General features: G+C 40.9%; 1 protein-coding gene across 2 annotated transcripts in view; it reads right to left on the reverse strand.

The window, feature by feature from the left end:
- The window catches only part of Dennd5b (DENN domain containing 5B), a 125,164-nt gene that overhangs the window by 36,146 nt on the left and 63,567 nt on the right, over positions 1–25,451 (reverse strand). For both annotated transcript variants that reach the window (XM_021636450.2, XM_021636449.2), the window contains 5 exons: positions 18,885–19,421; positions 15,563–15,794; positions 12,050–12,200; positions 7,051–7,144; positions 102–233 (listed from right to left, as the gene is read on the reverse strand). In XM_021636450.2, coding sequence (XP_021492125.1) covers positions 102–233; positions 7,051–7,144; positions 12,050–12,200; positions 15,563–15,794; positions 18,885–19,421 — 1,146 coding nt within the window. The remainder of the gene's footprint in view (positions 1–101; positions 234–7,050; positions 7,145–12,049; positions 12,201–15,562; positions 15,795–18,884; positions 19,422–25,451) is intronic.

The following is a 25,451-nucleotide window of genomic DNA, read 5'->3' on the forward strand; positions in this document are numbered from 1 at the left end:
AACACGCCTATGCTACTATGTACGATTTGGGATGAAGTTCATAAGCCTGCTATTTTGAAACAGCTGTAATAGTGGCAAGAAACAGAGAGGTGCATACATACCTTCATTCTGCATTCTTTTAGTAAGCCTTCTACAAACTTCGAGTTGGTTTGTGCAATCACAGCAGGAGAGAGATCTGACAGTTTTGGTTGCCTCAGGTTTTTTCCTATGGTTCGTGCTTCTTGCATATATTTCTAAAAATCAGGAGCATTTTAATGTATGAACAGCATATATTATTTTCTACTTTAAACTTACACGTACAAATACAACCAACAAGATGTAAAAAAGGCCGTAAGTATACGTGTATCATTGCAATTAAGACTTTAGTGCTCAGGAACACGAGCAGAGGACACGTGGGTTCCTCCTGACACTGGTCGGCTCTTGTGAAAGGAGAGTGACAGAAACTTACTAACTTGAGATGCATTCAAAAAACACGAGTTTCACGGAGTTTAGTCTTTTTAATGGGAACACCAGAACAATGATTAGTCAGGATCAAGGTACAAGCCAAAACATGTTGGTGTCTAGTCTAGTCTGAGGGTCTCAGGTCACTGGCTTGCTCTGCTCATTCCTCTCAGCAGAGACCTCAAGCCCCTCAGCCTCCGAGGGCACTACTCAGCCAAACTCTCAGCCCTGATAAACTTTCAACAGTACCAGAATTGTGTTGCAGCTGATTTTATGAGTTCAATCATCTCAGCAATGTCAAATGACGTTGCATCCCCTTTTAAGATGCATGCCAGAGAGTGCGCAGAAATGACTGAAAAGCATGATGGGAATGAGGAGTAAAAGGAGCCTGCTAAGCTGTTTCTGTACAACCTTCCTTGCCTTCTTCTACAATCCCTAGTATTGTGCCCAGAGTCCTCTCTTGACTTGGTGGGAACAACAGCAACAACAAAGCTCCAATGTTCTTGACTTTGTTTACTGAATTTCCATAAAAGCCAACACCGGGAAGGGTGTAGCAGCTTCCTTCCCATCACAGGCTTTGGGACCCATCCTGAGCACCACAGAAACCATGAGTGGCGGCACACACCCTTGGAAGGTGAGGGAGGAGGAGCAGGAGTTCAGGTCTCCTTTGTTTACATGGCAAGCTGGAGGCCAGGCTGGGTTACTCAAAACAACAATAAACAAGCAAACAAACAACCCCCCTCACACACCTGGCTAATGCAGAACCATGCTCTCCATGTTTGCACACCTGAAAAAGCTCGTTTAGACCTTTGCAGCAAAATCACAAGGCAGAATCTCCAAAAGATCCAAGTGTCTTAAGACTGCACTTTTGAAGAACTGCTCCAAATCAGAGTAAAACTAGTATTTTTTTTAACGGAGAGATGGAACACTGGTGAACTGACACACTCACAGGAAACCTAGTGAACACACAGGCACGGATGTTAATCTATCCTTATCATCACAGGGGATAATCTGTTACTGTAAAAGATGTGCAAAATCCTTTGCATTCCTTAAATGTGTGAGAATTTGTTTTCCTTTTAGAAGATTAACCTGCTAATCAGTCCTGCTGACTAAGGGTTTCCAGTGTTCATGACAAAAGGCAACATTAACCCAATAGTCTTTTCCAGTCTAATAATTATAAAGAACCACTGAAAAAGAAATGCAATCTCCAAGTAACAGCCTCTCCAGCAACGATGTGTACTTTTCTTTAAATACTATTCAAGGCAAGAAAAAGGTGGGGGATTGAAACTGAGAAAACTATGACCAGTAGGGATACCAAGTGCAGTGGGTACTGATCTCAGATAACCCACCTGAGAAGGATCCCTACAAGAACTGTATCTTCATAATCTATTGTTATTTGCGGGCAGAATTAAAAGACAGATATAAAGACTGATAGAAATAAAATACACACTTGGGAGGCAGAGGCAGGTGGATCTCTGTGAGTTTGAGGCCATCCTGGTCTACAGAGTAAGTTCCAGGACAGCCAGGGCTATACAGAGAAACCTTGTCTGAAAAAACAAAAGCAAAAAACATTATCTGAAGCAGATGGAAGGAGGGAACTGGGTAGGAGAGGGTGTGGGAAGGGTCATCTCTGGGACAGGGGAGGCTCCTAGGAGTCTGTGGGGTGACCCTAGCGCACTCCACAGGGAGATATGGAACCTCAAGTTGCCACCTTGTATAGCCAGGTGGGACTTCAGTGGAAGGAGGGGGACACCCATACACCTTAGACCCAAAATTTGTCTCACCTCCAAGAAGTGCAGGGATAAAGATGGAGCAGAGATTGAAGGAATGGCCAACCAATGAGTGGCCCAACTTGAGACCCACCCCACGGGAGAGAGCCAGCCCCCGACACTACTGATGTACTCTGCCATGCTTGCAGACAGCAGCCTAGCATAACTGTCTACTGAGAGGCTTCATCCAACAGCTGATGGAAACAATGCAGAGACCCACAACCAGACAAGCTTGGGGAGTTTTGGGAGGAAGGATAGAGGGAGTTGGAGGGGCCAAAGGCCACCACAACAAGACCTGCAGAATAAACTAACCTGGGCCCCCAGGGGCTTACAGAGACTGAACCACCAACCAAAGACCGTGTGTGGCCTGGACCTAGACCCCTACACATATGTAGCAGATGTGCAGCGTGGACATCATGTGGGTCCTCTAACAATGGGAGCAGGTGCTGTCTCTGGCTCTGTTGCTGCCTTTGGATCCCTTTTCTCTAGCTGGACTGCCTTGTCTGGCCTCAGTGGAAGAGGATGTGCTAAGTCCTGCTGGGGCTTGGGGTGCCATGGTGGGTTGGTATCCTTGGGGGCCTTCCCTTCTCTGAGGAGAGGTGGGAATAGGGGACTATGAGGGTGTGACTGAGATGAGATGGGGGAGAGGTCTGGGACCAGGGTGTAAAGTGATTAAACAAATAAATAAAATTAAAAAGATTGGTAAAAATAAAATTTTAATGTTTAAAGAGCTTTTCCACTGGGGATGTAGCAGAATGCCTGGCACAAAATTGGACCCCAGCACCATATAAAAACTGGGTGTGTTGGGGCTGGAGAGAAAGCTCCGTGCTGACTGCTCAGGGCTTGAGTTTGGTTCCCAGCACCCACACCAGGGAGTTCAGCCAAGTCTAGCTTTTGTATTTATCTGATGTTTCTGGCCTCCACAGGCACCTACACAATCACACACATGAATATAATTTAAAAATAGAAGCGAGGTGTGGTGGTGCACATCTTCAATCCCAACACTAGGGAGGCCAGCCTGGTCTGCACAGGGAGCTTCATGACAGCCAACCCTACAAAGGGAGACCCTACCTCATAAAACGATCACTACCACCATCATAATAATAAAAATAATTATAATTAGATGTTATTACTAACAGCAACAATAATAATTATTATTCAAAACAAACCAAAGGAACCAAACTGAAGCCATTTTAAGTAAAACTTCCATTTTGAATATGGGTAAAATAAAGTTTAAGTTCCCAAGACCTTCCTGAGTAACTGACACCCTGGTTGGCAAGCCGAGACATAAATGCTAGGCGAGCTGTCCCATCACAGTTAAATAAAGCAACCAATGGACACAGGGAAAATATCCCCAGGAAGCCCTCTATCCCTGCATGCTGACTGGGGAGAAATGAATGTAACTGTAACCTGGCAGATGTTTGTGGTTTTCAGGCTTAGATGCTCTGTAACATTCCAGCTCAGGGAGGAGGGTGGTCAGTTCATCTCCGGAGGCTCTTCTTCATCCCTGATCTATCAGCAGCAGCCTGATTATAATAAATTTTTGTTTTCTGTATCAATTTGGTGTTTGAATTGGGCTGGATCTATGTGGACCCTGTAACAGTGATACATGTCTTTAACCCTAGCACTAGGAGGTGGGAAAGACAGCTTAGAAGCTCAACATTTTTTTTTCCTCAGGGCTTTGCCTGCCTTGGACTTGCTTTGAAGACCTACCTGGCCTTGAATATATATGCCTCTTAATATATATGCCAGATTGAGGGCAGGCTAGAACACATGAGACCCTGTCTCAAAACAGAAGCAGAGAGCCAACTGCTCTTGCAGAGGATCTCAATATGGTTCCCCAGCAGCCACCAACTGCTGGTAACTAAACTACAAGAGATTCAGTGTTCCTTTCTGGCCTCTGAGGGTACTGTACTTGAAGGGTTCAAGTTAGCCCGGGTATAACTCCATTTTGAAATAAAGAGCCATCTTGACTGGAGCTGAATTCAGGTACCAGGAAATATCACAGAATGTACACTTGGCAGAAAACAAAGTTAACTCTCCTAGCAACAGCCTCCAGGAACTATCACAGAATAAATACTTTATAGAAAAAAGAGACAATCTCCCTTGTAATAATCAATGAGAATCGGATGAGAATCGGGGGAGGGGGGAATGTTTCAGAAATAGTTTAGAAGAATAGCCATTGTGATTATATGCCTTAGCCATTGTGATTATGTGCTTCAGAGAAGGTCATCTCGCCCATCTAACTTTCACCCAATCGTGTAACATCAAGACATGCCCCCCCCACTTGCTGTCATGGAAACATATGCCCCTCTGCTTGCTTCATGGAAACCCCCTGCTCACAGACTTTCCCTTTAAAAATCCTGCTCACTCAGAGCTCGAGGTCCCATTTCTCTACTGCTGCATCAGTGAGACTTGGGTCCCGAGTTTGACTGTTCTCATAATAAAGCTCTCTTGCTCTTGCATCAAGTAGTCTCCTGGTGGTCTCTGAGGGTCCTGTGATCCTGGCATTACATATACCCAGACTGACTGACCAACTGACGGGCCAACAGACAGACAGATAAATAGATAGACAACTCCCCCTCCCCCCCAAAGAAAAAACAGCTGATGTGGTTGCATACACCTTTAATCCCAGATCATGGGAGGGAGAGGCATGCAGATCTCTGTGAGTTCCACAATAGCCAGTTTGATATTCTGTCTCAAAAAGAAAAAAACAAAACAAAACGAAAACCAAACAAACAAACCCAAAACAATAACAACAACACAGAAAACCCAACAAAGTGAAAATAAATAAAGCAATAAGTCATGGGAAATATGTATGAAATCGAAATCTTGTTCAGCAACCACTGACTTTGGAACTAAGCATTCTTTAATCAGCCTTATCCACAATTTTCTAATAAATATTCTAACCATTTAACTGGTGCTAACTTACTGGAAGAGCAGACTACTGTAAATAAACAAGCAACTAGATGAGGAAAAGCTGCAAGGCAGAGTAAATCTTAGCGTATCTGTCCTCAGGTGGGCAGTGGTGAGAACAAACTGGCATGATCAATGGAGGGGTTTTAGCTGGACCTTAGGAGTCCTGTGCTGTCGGCTCAGCTCTGCCTTTCTGCCTTTGTTGTCCACTGAACTGTGGACAAATTTCTTGCTTGTCAGCTAAATTATGTCATGCTAGATAAGAGGACCTTAAAGATTCCTCTCAGCACTAAGATTCCACAGTGAGGAGTGAGTTTTCTGAAACACAAAACATACACGAGAAAAGTAAACATCTGGCAAAAGAAAAGCTGATATCCAGCCATTTCTACACTTGGAAAAAAAAATGCTTAAAATAAAGAATCTGAAGGACATGATGGTCCATACCTTTAATCCCGGCACTTGGGAGGCAGAGGCAGGTGGATTTCTGCGAATTCAAGGGCAACCTGGTCTACAGAGTGAGTCCAGGACAGCCAGGGCTACACAGAGAAACTCTGTCTCAAAAAACAAAAAAAAAAGGAAAGAATATACAATACATTCTTTTCTCACTCAAGAAAAGCACATTGTATATAAACACATACATACATATATATATATACACACATACAGATCCCCAAAGACCCAGGACTTGAATGTCAGTTTCTCTGTCAACAGCACAGAATTACTTATGTGAGCACATGCCAGCACACACAGGCCCCACGTACGAGATGAGACAGAGATCAAGACACACTCCATGCACTCTCGTGTATGTGTGTATGTGTGCCACTCAAGAAACAGCAAAGACAAGGGTCAGGAATCTTGTGAGGTGCTTTCAAGGCAAGGACATACCAGGCAGCACTCAGAGAAGGACTTTTTAGGAAGCCGTGCAGGAGGAGCTGGGCCCTGATCCCACTCCCAGAATGCCATGGAGTTCTGACAGACCACAAGGTCCCCCGAAGGCTAAGATGATGGCGATGTTTCAATGACCAAAAAGTAAAAAAAAAAAAAAAAGGAAAACAAAGAAAAGATAGAGAGGCAAAACCTGCACATGGTAAGACCACAGCAGCAAGAGTGGGGGCAAGGGAAGGCAACCAGCAAGAAAGGCTTCAGTTCTTAATGTTTAAAATCACACTTGTATGAAAACATTTACAAGAAGGGAGGTTTGGAACGATGTTTTCTGTTGTATTTCTACACAAATGAGTTTATAAAGTAGTTAACAAAATTTCATTTGCATTTTCTTTTCATTACAAGAAATAAAATATAATTATTTAAACATAATTTAAAATTTATTTTCAATGAATACAAATGGATCTTAATCTAATCATCTCTAGTACATCTAAAAACGGTGTCAGCCAAGCTAAACTTGACAAGAATGTCCAAAACTCCAGCTTCCAAAAGCAATCAACAAGAGTCAAAGTTTCTTGCTTCAAGATACGGATTGTGTTTTCATCTTACAAACACTGAGTTGGAGAACTGTGAAATTGACCAACAAAATCTTTTTATCTTTTAAATTTGATGCTTAACCTGTAAATTCTCCTTAATTCTTATTATGTCTGGATCCCAACAAAGCATTGCGATCAGATTTCTTCTTTTAACACTAGCATGCTGAATATTAAAACTTTATGGAGAACAATAAAAGATACTTGAATATCTTTGCAATAAACTTAAAAAAAACGGTATCAGCAAGCCACCGAAAATATTACTTTAATAAAGTTTTACTTTCTAACCTTAAATTGTATTGGAAACTTAGATATATGTGTATCTCAATGTTTCTCCCTTCAGTGGACCCCCTGACCAAAAGTTTGCCACAAACAACGCTGTCGTCGTGACCACTCCTGGGTGCGCTTTGGGACGGTCATCATGCACGGCGGGCGCACAGACCACGTACCTCCCGTAGGTCACTGTCCAGCCCGATGTGCTCAGAGTGCTGGCGAAGGCGGTCTTTCCTGCGCTGTGCTGTGGCGCTCCGGCTCACCCAGCGACTGGGGAACGAACACACCCAAGACAATGGAGATTAAGAAGCCAGCCAAATAAAAAGATGGAAAATTCATTTTCTTAAAAACAGAAAGAATGAACCATTCTCTACAAAACGCTGGTAACAGCTGTTTCTTCTTTTTCGCTTGTTTTATTTAACTCTGGACAGTCTTCCTGGGTAGTCAGTTTAGAAATCATAGCCTCCTGTCTCCTGTGCCACCATACATGGAATCTTTCAATCAGTTCTTTTCAGGGAACTTTAGATACCATTTAATTTACCCATTCAAAGCACTCAATCTAGTAGGTTCTAGTATATTCACAACCATCACCTCAATTAACACTTTTTAAAATGGAGATTGGGGACTGGAGAGACACAGGTTGCTCTTCCTGAGTTTGGGTCCGGCATCTATGCTGCCCACCGTTAAGCCACCTGTAGCTCCAGTTCCCAGATTTGATGCTCACTTCTGGCCTCCACAGGCATACACACACACAGACATTAAAAACGTAAATAAAAAGTTGAAATTTTAAAATGCTGGTACTAAAGGCTAAATACACACACACAATAACAATTCAGCCTTCTATTTTTGTTTGTTTTTTATTTTTATGTTTGAGACATGGTCTCTCTGTGTAGCTCTGGCCATCCCTGAATTCACTCTGTAGACCAGGCTAATCTTGAACTCACAAAGATCTGCCTGTCTCTGTCTCCCCAGGGCTGGGATTAAAAGTATGTGCCGCCATGCCCAACAAGCAGCCAGATCTTAATTCAAGTGGATCCTTATGTCAGATGTATACAAGCCTCCTTGCTGTGTTCCAAGCAAGTATTATAGGTAAGTATTTTTAGCAAAGAGAATATTCTCAAAGTCTTTAATTTATAACAATGTAAGTGCAGTGTCCTAAAAGAAATAAATTTAATTTTTCACTTAAAAAGGATTATTTTCAAAAATTCTTCTCTCATATATTATACCCCAACTGCAGTTTCCCTCCCTCTCCTCTCCACGATTTATTTTTTTAATAACATGTGTGTGTGTGTGTGTGTGTGTGTGTGTGTGTGTGTGTGAAAAGGTGGGAAGGTGGACCGGGGAGGAATGGAAGTATGTGATCAGGGTGTACTGTATGATATCCCTAAATTGTGAATAAAATCTGCTGGGGGGAGGGGAAGAAAATTACTATGGAGCCCATACATTCCTGGTCTTCAGTAATTTTTAAAAATTAAATTTAAATTTTATTTTATGTATATGGATGATTTGCCTGCATGTGTACCCACATGTGTGCTGGGGCCCACTGATGCCAGACGGTATTGAGTCTGCTCAAATGAGAGTTACAGATAGTTGTGAGCTGCCACGAAGGTGCGGGTAACTGAAGCCATGTCCTCTGGAAAAACAGTAAGTACTCTTAACTGCTAAGCCATCTCTCCAGCCGCCACTAAATGATTATTTTATAGCCAATATTAAACCTCATCTATTAAGCATAAATTTACCAATGCTGACCACAGTTGAAGAAATACTACAGACTCCTTGTCCTGTATATTAAATCCTTGGTAACAGTTGACTGAATATTTATAAGCTTAAATCTGAGTTGTTTTTTTTCTCTTTTTTTCCAGACAGGGTTTCTCTGTGTTGCCTTGGCTGTCCTGGTCTTGCTTTGTAGACCAGGCTGGCCACAAACTCATGGCGATCCCCCTGCCTCTGCCTCCCTGAGTATCGGAATCACAGGCGTGTACCACTGTGCTCTGCTTATCCAAGATTTTTTTTTCTTCTAGAAAAAAATCTGCCTGAAATGTAATGTTCAAGCTTAGTGAAAGTGGGTAACCTTATGATTATAAATACAGTTAAAAGTAAAAAAAACATGGCTAGGGCTGGAGAGATGGCTCAGCGGTTAAGAGCACTGTCTGCTCTTCCAAAGGTCATGAGTTCAATTCCCAGCGACCACATGGTGGCTTACAACCATCAATAATGAGATCTGGTGCCCTCTTTTGGTAGACGTTAAATGTAGATAGAACACTCATATACATAAAATAAATAAATCTTAAAAAAACAAACAAACAAAAAAACATGGCTATAAGATTCCAAAACTGAAACCCTTTGTTTTAGTCAGTGTTTGTTGCTGTGAATAGACGCCATGACCACGGCACTCTTATAAACATTTCATTGGGGCTGGCTTATAGGTTCAGAGGTTTAGGCCTATATCATCAGGGCAGGAGGCACGGCAGCATGCAGGCAGACACAGTGCTGGAGAAGGAGTGGAGGGTTCTACATCTGGATCAGTCAGAAGTGGGGTGACACTGGGCCAGGCTTCAGCTTCTGAGCCCTCTAAATCCACCTCTGTGGCACACTTCCTCCAACACAGCCTCACGTCCAGGCATGCCAGCCCCTGAGTATGTGGGGCCATTGTCACTGAAACCAGCACTCCTCCCTCCTAAGTGCTCTGTTTTCCTTCACTGCTTATTTTATTATTTATTATTATTTGAAAAAGGTACTCAGGGGTCTCTAGCCTCATACTTGTGTAGCTCAGGCTGTTCTTGAAGTCGGGCTCCTCATGGCTCAGACTTCTTGGTGCTAGGATTATAAGTGTAAGCCACCTTGCTTGATATAGATCATATATACCTATATATTTATTGCTGTTTTCTTGTGACTGAAAATGTTTTACTGTTTTTGCTATGTTCATTTCATTGCTAAATAATTTCTCCTCTGAAACAGTCTATGTAGCCCAGCTTGGCCTTGAATTTGGCGGTTACCCAAATGATCAGATTACAGGAATGTAGCACCAAGCTTGATTCACTGTGCATCTTTAACCAGGACAGTCTGCATATACACTAGTGGTGTCGCCAATACTCAGCAAATGAACGAATGGAAACTATGATGCTATCAAAGGGAAACAAAACCTGTTAGGACAACAGCACCTCATTTATAGCAAAGTGATTCAAACAATTAGAATAAAAAAGATTTTATTTATTTATGAGTGCTCTATCTGCATGTACACCTGCATGCCAGAAGAGGGCAGTAGAGGGTATAGATGGTTGTGAGCCACCATGTGTTTGCTGGGAATTGAACTAGGGGCCTCTGGAAGGACAGACAGTGCTCTTAACCTCTGAGCCATCTCTCCAACCCACAATTAGAACATTTTATAAGTAAAAGAAAAATAAAATGTGAGATCTAGAGAAATAGCTTAGTTGGCAGAATTCTCACCGGGCATGAAAAACAGGCATCTCATCCCCAGCACTACATAAAACAAGTGTGGCACAGCACATCTGCAACCCCCTCCAGACACTGAGGGTTAGGATGACGTGTGCTCAGCTCTACCAGGACTGTCCATCCACACCCTGTCACCAGGGACCACTGTAGAAAAGAGGGAGCGGGCAGTGGTGGCGCACACCTTTAGTCCCTGTGAGTTCAAATCCAGCCTCACCTACAAAGGGAGCTCCAGGACAGCCAAGGCTACACAGAGAAACTCTGTCTCAAAAAACAAACAAAAAAAGTGAAAACAACAAAAAACAAAACAAAACAAAAAAAACCCAAACGTGTTTGAGGGAGAGCAAGACAGAGAAAATGAGAAGTTCAAGAGCCAGACGCTGAGGACTGCTGCAACACGGCCACCCACCCAGGACAGGCCTATTTCACAAGTGAGTTTCCTAACTGCAGTCGCCTACACAAGAGCACCGGCTCTGCCTGGGTGAAGAGTGTCAGTGGGGGAGGGAGGGCCGGTTTCTCTCCGCCGACTGCCCTACTCTTTCACATACTGCCAGCACTGACTAGACTCACTGGGCTGAAAAAACAAACCAAAACCAAAACCAAGGAGAACATTAGCCAGGGAAAGAGTGTATGTGCATGCGGGTGCGTGCATGTGTGTGTATACCAGGGGCAGTGGGGGAATTGTTGGCCAAAGAGGTGTGTCGGGCACAGGGAAGATTGATGGAGAGCAAGAAGGGGGTGAATATGATCAAAACACATAGTACATATGTATGAAATTCTAAAAGAATACATAGGAAACATGTGAAAAAGAAGTTCAGAGCAATTTAATTGAAAGTCTAAAGCCAGTCCAGGAATACAAGGTCATGTCACAAAAGGAAAAAACAACAACTCAGAGTTACTCTTGTTGGTCTTACAGAAGACCTGGGTTTGGCTCCCAGCATGCACACAGCGGCTCACAATCATCCAACTCCAGGTCTAGGGGACCCCATGCCTCTTCTGATTTCCACCAGGCAGGCATGCGGTGCTCATAACATACATGCAGCAAAACACTCAGTACCTAAGTCATTTTAAAAAGGGAATATACTGAACTCCACAGTAAATTTCTAAGTGCAGTGTTTGCTTTGCTTTATGACATAGGGTCACTATTTCGCCTGTATTATCTTCAAACCTGCTATGCTACTCAGGCTGTCCTTAAACTCACAATTTTCCTAGGTCTGCCTTTCAAGTGTCAGGGTTACTGGAAAAGTCATCACATCTGATTACTACTAAGACAGTGTTTTAATATAGTCATTTAAATGTAGACCTGGGTTTTAGCTCTAGCAGTTGGGGGAGGGGGAGACTTGATAAAAAGAAATAAAAAAAAAAAATGCTGAGGAAGAACATGTGCTTGAGGCTGGCCTGGGGTCAAGAGTGAACTCTATTTACTGAGGCCCTGTCAGCAACAGTAACAAAAACACAAATTTTAAAAAAAAGAAACAAAAACAAATGTGTCTATTTACAGTTCTATAAACAAAACAAAACAAAACCTCTGGTCTTTAAAGTCTTTTTTTTTTAACATAACAGAATTAAAAGTCAAGTGCCTAAGAGTGTGGATTCAATTTAAATAGATTAATGTGCTCTTAAAAAGATGTAAAAGATATTTAATGATCACACACTGCCTAGTTAACACAGTACAACATTTACCTCTTTCATCCAACTAATCACTTAAGTAAAACACATGCTTACTTGTTACTGGCTGGTCCTGTTGCCAAGACATCGGACTGTAACTTTGGAAAGAACCCTTGCTCATATTTGCCTTGACCAATTTTCATATCAAGTAGATGTGGGTGGATTGCAGTATGATCCATTTTCAGCAGTCTTTGCTCAATTGACTGGGCTATAAATTAAATTCATAACAAATTAGAATAAATTTTACATTTTAAATATTAAAAAATTTAAAAATTTGTATCATCCCTACAAAAAATACTGCACCATACACTCATGCACCTATAGAAAACTCAGTTGTCCTGACACTCTGAGAGGTTTTATGAACATCTAGGTAATCAGAAATAGAAGTAGAGAAAGGTTAAGTGAGTATCAGATGATTAAGTCATCTCCCTCCTTCCTTGCCTTCCTTCTGATACAGGGTCTTAGTCAGTGACTCTGGTTTTCCTGGAATTCACAGTGCTGGGGTTAAAGGATAAACATTTTTTCTTAAGTGGGAATCCCAATATCCTTGAACCAAAATATAGGTCTAAGCACAATATTAAAAATACAGTAGCCAATACACTCTTCAGCTGGCCCTGTAAAGGGAAGGAAGAGGTGAGCCCAGCTGCCCTACCCTTTATTTCTTTGTGCGAAGATGCATTAAATATTCACAGTTCACCATCTGTGAAAACAAAGAGCTTTGTGAAGGCTATTATCTCATTTTAGGTAACAGTTACATTCTTAGTAGTAGAAGTCATTTATGTGTGTTTATTAGATTAAGAGAGAAATAAAAAGCAGGCATTTAAAAGTGTCCAGCTTAAAAGAAGAAAAAAAAAAAAACCTCGAACTTTTCAAGAATAAAATTGGTCAAAGTTGAAAGAGGATTTCTCAACATGTCTATTTTAAAATACCCTAAATTTAATGGGGTTGGAGGTTATCTCAAAGAAAGTGATTTACTTCTCTAGTAAAACAAAACAACCCAGATTTTTGTTTTTTGTTTGTTTGAGACAGAGTTTCTCTGTGTAGCCCTGGCTGTCCTGGAACTCACTCTGTAGACCAGGGTGGCCTCAAACTCAGAGATCCGCTTGCCTCTGCCTCCTGAGTGATGGGATTAAAGGTGTGCATTACCATACCCAACAGGAAGTCAGATCTTAATTCAAGTTGATCCTTGATCTGTGACAGCTTGGCATGTTTTATGCTAATTAGAGGTTAAAGCTGAGATTACTGACTTCACTGAAGTTTTCCATTCGGGCAGCAACTGCACAAGGGGCCCACAACAGAATGGGAGGCAGTGTTCTAACATAGCCCCGGCTGTCCTGGAATTCACTCTGTGGACCAGTCTAACCTCGAACTCAGAGCACAGAGATTCACCGGCCTTTGCCTTCTGAGTGTTGGGATTAAAGGTGTGCACAACACACACACACACACACACACACACACACACACAGCTGGCCCATAAGGAGAAAATTTCCTTAGTGGTGTAACTGACCATACCATTCTCCTAAGCAACTCTGATGAAACTCACAGATCAGAAAACGGTTCGGCAGGCAAGGAGATACGAGCCACCAAGCCTGACTGCCTAAGTTGGATCCCAGGCCCACACCATGGAAGGAGAGAGCTGACTCCTGAAACTTGTCCCCTGACTTCTACATGTACCAATGCAAACTAATATCTGTGAGAAATGGGGAAGCCATAAACATTTTCAAAAGTTTTTAAGTTCCTGGGGTAACTATGGTCTTAACCTAATCTTACCATCAGACATGCTAAGTCTACAGTGTCTTTATTTAAGAGGTTTATGTAAGTTCTGTGGTGACAGTGGATTGTCAAGCTCCAAGAGGCAGAAAGAAAATGCATTTTAACTGGTAAGATTTTCCAGAGGCACATTAAGCTAGAAATTGGTACTTAATTTCATTTTTAAAATTCTGTGAGGAAAAGAGGAATGAAATTTTACCAATGAGGGTTTCACATAACTATCAATAGGATCGGAAGTCAAATTCTTTGAGCAAACAACTTCACTTGTTCTGTCTCCTCAGTTCCTAGAAACACAGAGGTACCCGCCTCTTCCTGAAGGGGCTCCAAGGAATTGCCCTTACACATGGAAACAGAGCAATGCTTTGAAAAGTACAAGCACTTCATAAAAGTTATCAATTAATACTTCTTTCCTTAAAAATGCTAGTACAACTTTATTACTCCCATAGCTGAGCTATCCGAATAAAGAGGGAAAAGTAAGCAAGCAATAAAAACAGAGCAGAAAAAGCCACATATTTCCTGTGTCCTTTTATCCAGTAGGAAATGTGGTCTCAAAGAAAGAGTGCCACTTTTTACTGACTGGAAAGAAATAAAAGAGGCACTTGTTTGGTATGTATCTCTATTCAGCAAAGAATGGGGTGGGAACTAGGCACAGATGTACAAAAACTACAGAAATCCCTACATTTTGCTTATTTGTTAATGAATAAACCCACTAATAAAAGACTAAGGCTTTAGATATTAGAGACCAGTGATCCAACCTACAGCCCATCAATAACTCGCTACAGAACCACACCTTTATTTAACCTGTTTCCTAATCTGTGGGTGAGGACAGTGATGAAGCAACAAAACACAGCTGTGCATACGCCCATCACTAAGATCACATGTAAAAGCACGTCCAAGAGACACCGGCACAGTGACTGGCACATAGGAAGGGTTCAAACGCTGACTATGATCATTTATTTAACAGAATATATTACACTACTAGACAAGACCAAGAAAATTCCTCACTCTTTGAGGAAAACTGGTGTTAGGGTTAAGAGACCCTTTAATTTGAATTAAAAAAAAAATCCAGCAATTTAATTTCAAGAAATGAAACTATATAAGTAACTGTACCACAAAGCAAGTATGTACTGTTTTAGTTATATTAACCAGACAGTATCTCAGATGTCCTTTTGGTTTTGTTTCATTTTTATTTTAGACAAGATCTTGCTACACTACCCAGGCTGGCCTTAACCTCCTGGTCCTTCTCTCTTGGCCTCTGAACGCTAAGATTTAGGCATATATCACCATGCCCACTTTTGGGTTTACTATTTTAAGTTAATAGCTAGACATAAGAGGTGGCAGGTAAAAAGGCAACATTAGCAGCAAGAGAGAAATTGACATTTTTTTTCCAACACAAGAAAATAACAAAATTCCTTATCTTCTTGTCAAACTCTATTTATTATTATTATTTTCTATTTGGAATAAAGGAAAATAAATGTCCATAGGACTAGGGAGTCACAGAAATCTAAAGTATAAAACCACTTCTCGACAACACTAGGATTATTTATGATGTCCCAAAATGAAAATTAACTTCGTGGCCCAGCAGTACTGTCCCGCATCATTAATCCCAGCACTCGGGAGGCAGAGACAGGCAAATCTGAGTTTGAGGCAGCAAACTACAGAGCAAATTGCAGGATGGCCAGGGCTACACAAAAAAACTGTCTCGAGGCCCTGTGGCTCCACCCCACAATTAACTTTGTGTTGTAAAAGTCAACAGTTTATAAAGAAAGATCATTCCTTTTTTAACAAAGGTGTATGTACCTGCTTCTTTTAAACTGCTGCATTTCTGGTATATCGACGTCCGCAGGGTAGGGGCCCTCACACTGTACAACCTCATCTTTTCAATCCGAGAGTCAAAGACCCGAAGCAGAGGGTCCTTCTCTTCCCACTGGGACATGATCTTATTATCAATAAAGGTGGCAAACATCTGTGTCTCAATGAAGCGCGAAAGAAACGGTAGGCACGGCTCTGGCTGGTCAGAGAGGAAAGAAGCCTGCCACGAGAGAATCAGGAAGTTGTTACTTACATGACATAACCTTAATATTCTATAAGGTGAAACTGAATAGTTTGTTGTTAAGGTTACTACTTTTCAAAGTTATAACACAAAGCTGTTATCTGATATTTTAAAAGTCTTACAAATCTGTTTATCCTTTCCTCTAAATTTATAAATTTTTAGGAGCGTTAGGGCTTTAGCACTGGTATTACCTTTCAAAACTGATTTAAATTAGTACCCTGATGACCATTACACTGTATGGAGGACATCCTAATGAATGATGGCGGATAAGCTGCTGCACACTGGACACTCAACCATCTACTTCACCTACCATTACATTTTCATTCTTGTGCCCAGTGAGTAATCTCTTCTGTTCCTAGCCTAGGAAGGTAACCTCTCCCAAAAGTCTGCATGATGAGTAACCGACACACATATCATACATACATGCACATATATATATATCACAATAACTTGCATATGTTTACACAGGAACTTAAAATGACAACAAGGTATTTGTGCCTATGGGTAAAATTATTTTGATCTTCAAGATGGCTCAGAGGGTAAGAGCACTGGCTGCTCTTCCTAAGAGGTCCTGAGTTCAATTCCCAGCAACCACATGGTGGCTCACAACCATCTATAATGAGATCTGGTGCTCTCTTCTGCCCTGTAGGCACACATGCAGGCAGAATACTGTATAAATAATAAATAATTAAAAGAAAAAAAAGACGTTTTTCTAGGCTTACTCTTCTTGTTAACTCAAACAAACTCCTTCTATACCTGTGTTGACACAATTGAATGCAAAAAGAGAATGAGAAGATAGGATGTCCTCAAGAACACACAGCTGTTCTTTCCTCTGATGCTTGTCTGATGCAGTAACACAGCTGCTTCTAATCCGAAGTGCTCACATATTTTTGTGGTCTTCAGGTTCATGTATGATGTATGTAGGAATTCTAATCTTGGTTAAGATTAGCTCAAACAGCTGGGCAAGTGGTACATGCCTGTAATCCCAGCAGGTGGGAGGCAGAGGCAGGGGATCTCTGTGAGTTCAAGGCCAGCCTGGGCTACAAATGGAGTCCAGGACAGTCAGGGCTATACAGAGAAACCCTGTCTTGAAAATCCAAAACCAAACCAAACCAAAACTTTAGCTCAAACTTTTAAGTGAATTCCTACTTTAGTCACTGGTTTTGTTTTGTTTTTCATTCTTTCACCCTTTAGTGTAGATGCGACGTGTCAGGTCCAAAAGGAAACAGAGGGGAGGACAGCTACCTCAATGCTCACCGTCTTCTTCCTAGCATATTTAATTTTTCTAGCTTAACAATTTAGTAGACTTTTAGTAAAAGCTTCTTTACAGGGGCTTCCGTAGTTTAAATGTACTTACCTAAGTCCAAGTACCCAGACAGACTCAGCAATCTTTAGAAATCAATTCATCTCCTTCAATGTTATTCACAGGTAGACATCAAGTTTATTTTATAGGACAGATATAGCCCACATTTAATAAATGGAAAAAACATCTGGCTTTTGATGTGTAGAATCTTGCATTCTATAAGATTTAAAATCAGGGAGCTGGAGAGGTAGCTCAGAGGTTAGGAGCACTAGCTGCTCTTCCAAAGGTCCTGAGTTCAATTCCCAGCAACCACACGGTGGCTCACAACGAAGATCTGGTGCCCTCTTCTGGTATGCAGGCATACATGTGGGCAAAACACTGTATACATAATAAATAAATAAATCTTTTAAAAAAATATTTAAAATCAACTAGAACTCAGCTTGCAAAACTACTATGCCCTGCGTATTTCCTTTGTGAAAAATAAGCCTTATAGAATTCATCATGTAATTTTCATTTCCTTAGGGGTTATACACAAAGAATTGCACCTCTAGTATGAAACTACATAGACAGTAATAATGAACAAGGTACTAGGATATGAACCTAAATCAGAATTAGAAGTGCTCCAAAGATCATGAATATATATGATTAGTTCTTAAGCTAAATAAAAAGTATAAAAAAAAAATTAAACAAAAATGAGAACAGGCCCTAGAGCAGAAATACATTTGAAAACTGGTTTCTCAATATTAAAAAACTTGATTAAACAGGTTTAATTAAGCATAAAGTATACCAGTAATTGATGATACACTTAGTATATTAACCTCTGTAAGAAAAAAGATCTGATGAAATCAGAAAACAGTCACTGATATTATACAAATATTTAGTAAATGCCTATTTGTCAGATGCTCCAAAACTAAACATTTAGCATCTTGGGATGTATTAGCTCCTTTGGGAGCTCCTGTATAACACAGCCTAGCAACAGAACAATACTTGCTCAGAAATAAGAGGCTGAGCTAGCGGTCTAGAAGACTTCATAGCCCTCTCTAGTGCTTTTGCCTATTGGAGAAGTCTGGGTACATGAAGAACATTGGACAGAATACAGCCAACCTTAGAAAGGAGCTTCTGCGGAACAGTAAGAAGCTGTGACATTTTCTAGTCTCCTCTTGTAAGAACTTTGGAACATAATCTTAGACCAAGTCATGAAACCCAATTTACTCCTTTGTTCTTTTAAGTACAAAAGATATGAAAATTAGGTTTATAAAACTAGTTCTTCCCTTTACACGAACAAATTATGACCTTCATCACTGGGAGAAAACTAAACTGTCAGTGAGAATTTTTTTAGAAAAGGAACAGTCTTAACTTTCCTAGACTTGGTCATACAACAAGAGTGAATAAGACTTGTGAAAATCAACTTCTTATAATTTAAGCATTGCTCACATACAGAAAATTCAGATATTATAGAAACTTAATACCCAATTCAAAGGCCAGCTTTATGAGCGGTCAATTTGCTCCTTTGTTTTTGAAACGGGCCTCAAGTTTCCCAGGTTGGTCTCAAACTTACTGTCTAGCAGAGGATGGCCTTGTACTCCTGAGCCTCCTGCTTTTTACCTCCCAAGGATTTGCTTTCTTGAGAAACTATTTTATTTACCATAAAATACTTAAATGGCTGGAGCGGGGCGGGGGGGGGGGGAACCTGCCTTAAAAAGTTAAAAAGATTGGTAATATGGGCCATTAATAATCATAAAGAGGAAAGCTATGGCTCTTTTTACTTTGTCAAAGTTCTGCATCTGTTCTCGGTTGGTCAGCCAGGACTCCATGTCCTGTGCAGTCTGAATGACAAACGCTTCATAATCGGCAAACATCTGTGCAAAGCGGTTGGCAAAGACCTCTCGAAGCTGCACGTTGAGCTGGTAGTCCCTCAATTCTGCCTCTTCACACTGCAACTTTAAATCCTTTCCTTTCTCACTCAGAGAAGCTGAGAGGTCCATTTTTTCTACAGTCACACCGGTCCTCTTGGCAAGAGCCTGGAGGCGGGCTATTGTCTCGTTGCCCTTTAGCATCTCATACATGCTGATGTTATTGGTGGGGACATTGCCATTCTTTTTGTCATTAACCAAATCTTTCAAAACCATATTCTTCAGTTTGGTGGCACTCTCACTACAATGTAGGTTGCCCTCAGGAGGAATCCCAAATTGGAGAAGAACTTCAGACAGCTCTTGGATAAAATCCACTTTATTGGGGAACTGTGGAAATTCTTCAGGCAGTTCAATAAAATGGTTGTCAATATCCACGAAGCACAAATTAGCCTGAAATGGAAAACAAAAACACAAGGTTTTGTGAACTTGTACAAGGCTGATTAAAACTTCAGTGAGTTCAGAGGGCTTCAATGTTTTAGATTCAGAACCAAATTATCTTGAGCTGTTTTTTGCCTCCTAAATAGCATTATTTCCCACTATGTTTGGCCTACTTTATAAGTATCGGTTAAAATCCTTTTTGGAAATGTACCAATGAGAACTCCATCTGCTTTCCCACCAATGCATTGAAAAAATACCTTGGTTTTTAACTTCCTTTGTTCTGTTCCTACAAAAAAATTCATGAAACTGTTATCGTATTAGAAAGTGGTACTTGGGGGTCAAAATCAAGTAATAGGCACTCAAATTTGGCTCCAGAATAAACTGTCTCTTATTCCCTTTAAAGTGAGAACTGTATGTTTATGATGACATTTAAAGTAAAGAATTTTATTTGCTTACATATCCTCAATGCTAAGCCTTTGCAATCTGTTTCCCCCTCTCTGTTTTTTTAACCTTTTCAGATGGTGGCCAACATTCTAAGTCACTCACTTTCAGGCATCCTGTCTTCCTGAAGCCCCTGTCTCCGGAGGAGGAGTGGGGGGAGGAGGGAAAGAGGAGGGGGAAGGGAAGGGAGAGGAGGAGGAGGGGGGGGAATTACACTCCTGAGTCGGCTGTTTTCTAACTCAAAACACATTAACTTTGTCGTGTGTGTATCTTCCCAGCACTGCTGAGATTTCAGTGTGCCTACCGTTGTTTTTCTCTCAAACTCTGCCTTTAAGTTTCTTTCTGAGTCGTCTTATTTATGAGACTAAGGATTTGCAAAAGGGACTCCCTAGTCCCTGGAAGTAATGTCTTTTTATTGCTGTTTCTTTGAGGCAGAGTTTCTCTGTGTAGCCTTGTCTGGGACTTGCTTTGTAGACCAGGATGGTCTTGAACTCAGAGATCTGCCTGCCTCTACCCCCCTGAATTACAGGACTGCACCACCGTGCCTGGCTTAATAATGTATCTTTTACTTTTATTTATTTATTTATTTTTAAAATGAGACAGGGTCCCAGGGAGCCCGGGCTAGCCTCAAACTACCTGGGCAACTGAGCTTACTTTGAACCTCGGATCTTCTTGCCACCACTTCTCAAGCGCTCTTACAGTTGTGTGCCACCATACCGCATTTATTTTGTCATAAGTATATATCTGCATTGATTATTAAATCAAGATCCTGCATAAGACTTTGTCTTCCTCTCAGTTATCCTCTCAGTCTTCCCATTAGGTCATTTCTCTCCCTACACAGCCTTCCCTCTACCTTCATTGTGTGTGTGTGTGTGTGTGTGTGTGTACTAAAAAAAAATCTAGATTCCATATAAAAAAGGAAAAAATATTTGTCTTTCTGAGCAGGCTTATTTCATTTAACATGATCTCGAGTTCATTCATTTTTTATCAAGTGACATAGCTTCCTTTTCTGGTTGAATAAAACCCATTGTGTATGCAAGCTACATTTTTCTTATTCTATGTGTTCATATACAACTACACTGACTCCCTGTCTTGGCTATCATGACTAGTGCATTAATAAACACGGAGGTGCAGAAATCTCTGCAGCACTCAGACTCAGCTTCCTTCGGGTGTGCACCCAGAAATGTTACAGCTGAGCCATATTCCAGTTCTATTTTTAATTTTTTTAGGGACCTTCATATTGGCTCTAGCAATTGACATTCCCACAAGGAGAACACAGTGGTCCTTTTTTTCTCCACCTGCAGAGGCCAGGATTGTGGCAGGGGTGTTCCTGCATGGAAACCTAGGGAAAGTTGCTGAGGCTGAAACAAGCTGGAGATCTTGAAGGCATCAGACATGGAGACACAGAGTTTGGAATTTTCCCGGCTGGTTTTTGGTCTTGCTTTGGTCCAGTATTTCCTCACTGTGCTCCCTTCCTTGTGCTCTGGAACAGTAATGTGTGTCTTATGCCATGATATGCTGGAAGCATGTGATTTTGCTTTTTTATTTTGATTTTATAGGGGATTACAGTTAAGAGAGTCCATGAATCTCAGAAGAGACTTTGAACTTTGGACTTTTAAACATTGTTGAGACTGTGATGTTGAAGCTGTACTAAATGCATTATGTTATGGCTACAAGCCTATAGGGGAAAGGAGTGGAATGTGGCGGTTTGAATAGGTTTAGTCCCATAAACCCATGTGTGTGAATGCTTGGTCCATACAGAGTGGCACTATTAAGAGGGGTGGCCTTATTGGAGGAAGTGTGTCACTGTGAGGGTGGGCTCTGGTATCTCATATGCTTAGGCCACTCCTAGTGTGGCCCACAGTTTCCAGCTGCTGCAAGCAGATCAAGATGCAGAACTCTTGGCTCCTGTAGCACCATGTCTGCCTGCATGCTTCCTGCCATGATGACAATGGACTAAACCTCTGAACTGTCAGCCTGCCCCATTAAATGTTTTCCTTTACAAGAGGTGTTTTGGTGACGATGTCTCTTCATAGCAGTGAACCCTAACTAAGACTCTCTCCCTTTCTCTCCCCGCCCCCTGCCCCAAATTACTTTTCCACCTATCACCATGCTGGGAATAGAACCCAGGGACTTGTGCATGTCCTAACTTGGGCTATATTCCCAACATCAGAAGATATTCTTGAGCTGATAAAAAGGTATGCAGAAATCACAAGTATTTTCTAAGTGTGTTTATAACTTTGATTATTATATTCTAATAATTGTTTGAAGATGATACTGAAAATTCAAAAGGTCAAAAACCTGAATAAAAATCTGAGTGTTTTTCAGGTCCCTCAAAGTGAAAGACTCCAAACAGTCTTTTATCTTTTTTGTTCTGTACCTCTTAATTAGAACAAGTTTTCAGTGAGAAGTAAGACTGAGCTTCTAGCATGGGGGTGGGCAGGAGAGGGTAGTGAAAGCAGGAAAGCAGAAAGTACAGTTCAGCAGAGAAAACCAACGGCTGCACGATGGAATACGACATGACCACCAGTATGATCGGAGTCAGTTCTGTCTGCTGAGCTGACAAGGGACTGGAATAAACAAAACAGAACGTTTCACTCTGCTTCTCTTCTCCCCCCCCCCCCCAGGCCACCAGGGAGAGAATTCATGCTGTCCTCTTGAATGGCAGGTTAAGATGGAAGAGGAAGCAAACACTGAGTCTGTCTTTTTATTTTTCCATCCCTGCTCTTCCCATTAGACAACTCTGATCAAGAAGTAAAGTGAAGTCTCAAGTTAACCTCAATAATAATATTCCAAGACTTTCCCTTGTTCAAAAGACAGGTACTGCAAGAGGCCATGAAGTATTGTACACACGATAAAGGAAAAACACTTCACATCTCAGTCTGACAAAGTTTGGGCACTAAATATTGTTGTATTTCTAACAGTGCCTACAACTTTCACGATATTATAGCTCTAATTAAAAGCAATGTCAGGCATGGTGTTACACACCTTTAGTCCTAGCACTCAAGGCAAGCAGACCTCTTTGAGTCTGAGATCAGCCTAGTCTATGGGTTGAATTCCAGGACAGCCAGAATTACTCAGTGGTGTCTTTTTAAAAAAAAAAAGAAAGAAAGAAAGAAAAAAGAAGAAAGAAAGAAAGAAAGAAAGAAAGAAAGAAAGAAAGAAATGAATTGAACCCAGGACCTCTGGAAGAGCAGCCAGTGCTCTTAACTGCTAAGCTGTCTCTCCAGACACTAATTTTTTTTTTCCTAACAGTAAAGATGAGCAAGAGCAGCTGGAGGTACCAGACTTCATGACCGATGCTTACTGCTGCATCCTTCCACCCTCTGCCTCCACGCACCGTCCCTAAAAATACTCTAACAAACAGCTACTAACACCTATCATTCTGGAATCATGAGGAAAGGGAGTAGGAGGTTATAAGTCTAGGCAGTTACATTAGCGACTTAACAACTAAAATCATACCCTCCTAAAAATAATCATTTTGTAGGCTTGCCATTTTTACAACTATTTTTAGAAACTTCCTTGCTGGATTTAGTCATTATCTTATTTCAGAGTTTTCAGTGAAAGGGGAGGGAGGCATCACTGCACAGCACAATTAAGCAAGCCTCTTTTAAAAAGACTTATTTTTATTATATATTTTTGGATTTTTGAGCTAGGGTCTCTTTATGTAGCCTTGGCTTTGTTGGCTCTCTCTATGTAGACCAGGCTAGCTTCGAACTTTCAGAAATCCACTTGCCTTTGCTTCCCAAGTTCTGGGATTAAAGGTATGCAACACTACACCCATCTTAAAAAGACAGTTTGTTTTGTAGAGACAGGGTTTCTCTGTGTAGCCTTTGCTGTCCTGGCCTCCCTCTGTAGACTGGGCTGGCCTCAAACTCAAAAAGATCCGCCTGCCCTCTTCCTTCCAGAGTGCCAGGATGACAGGTGTGCACCACCACTGCTCGGCTGAAACTATTTTTTTTAATGTCTATTTCTTCCTTAAAATTACGTGAAGCTGTTTATTCCACTTCACTATAAAATGCTTCCAGAATGAAGAGAAATATTGTTAGCCTTTTCTCCTAAGATACTTTTAATGTATGGTTTCTAAACAGAAACAGTGCTTATTTTTATAGTTGATTCATGTTACTTCATATTATCCCATTATATGAAGAGATGAGTTTGTGCACTGGAAAAACAAAAACAAACCAGAAAACCACAGACATCATTATAAGGCTTTTAGAAAATATACCTGGCTTCTCTTTAGACTCAGACAAGACAAGCAGATAAAGCTCTTCCAATGTATGTATACTCACTGGCATTACAGTATTTCAACAAGTATTCAGATAAAGTGGGAAAAACTTTTATATATTTAAATATCTCATATCATTTGATAAACAATGATACATATATAATAAAGAAACTAAAAATGACAGTCTTTTTTTAAACAAAAATTCATTTGATTAGTGTACTTGTTTTTCTTTGGAAATGCAAAGATTTTAATTCTTTGAACCAACATTAACATAATTAAGGAGAAAAGAAAATTCAGGGAGAAAGAAGGCAAATTAAGAAGGAGGGTGTAGAGCACATGCCCCGCCCCCAGGAAGGACATGACAATATGCACGCTCCACATGGCTCCGTCACGCTCCTTCCCTGGAAGGCGGCCATTTCAGCAGGGCGGCGTGGAGACCCACTACGGGGCTCACTACTCACTGACGGCTGGGCTTAGTGTGTTATTTTAATTCACTTCTTAAAATAAGAACCCTATGAGAAATAAGAACAGCAAGAGCTCAGTACGAGCCATTTTATCAAGAAAGGTGCTAATTAAAGAGCTAATAATGCAATTAGCTATTTTATGTTTTAAACAGGCCATTCCACTCTCATCAATATTTTATTTCAAAGCTTTCCAATTTTGAGTAGCATTAACAAGAGATAAAAATTAAATTTAAAATGCTTTCAAGAATTCTTCTTTCTTCCTAAATAATTGAAAACACAATGCAGAGAAAGTTAAAGTGCCAAGAAACTAGGATTACAATTTTTGTTAATTTAGCAATGTCTGTGAGACATTTAGAGTAGGCTAATAACTTGCCTACATCTAAAGACAGCAAGCAGGAAAGCATTTGCTCTTTCCATTATCCCCAATTTCCATTCAATGGAGGTTAAAAAAAAAACTAAACTCAGTTAATAAAAACGATTTTAAAGGAATGTTAAATCTGGACTATATTGCTTGTTGATAGTAATTCTTAGTTGTCAACATCTGGAATTAACTAAAACCTCCAAAATGGAGGGACACACCTGTGATGGATTTTACTTAATTTGAAGCGGGAAGATCCACTCACAACCTAGGTTTTTGAAGAAGTACCTTTAATCCAGATCTTTTGAGGTGAAAGGACCCACTTCTAACCTGGCCACGCCATCTGCTAGAAGTCTGTACAAGGACATGAAAGAAGGAAGCTTCTCCCTCTGCCTGCTTGCGCTCCACTCAATAGCAAGCCCACTCCTTCACGGGCATGAGAGCCCGCTCCTTCAGGATTCCAGCACATACTGAAGACCAGCTGAGACACTCAGCCTGTGGACTGAACAACTAGTGAATTTTTGAACTTTTTGTTGGTAGACAGCAACTGG

The sequence above is a fragment of the Meriones unguiculatus genome, chromosome 5 (genome assembly GCF_030254825.1).
Source record: "Meriones unguiculatus strain TT.TT164.6M chromosome 5, Bangor_MerUng_6.1, whole genome shotgun sequence".
NCBI lineage: Eukaryota > Metazoa > Chordata > Mammalia > Rodentia > Muridae > Meriones > Meriones unguiculatus.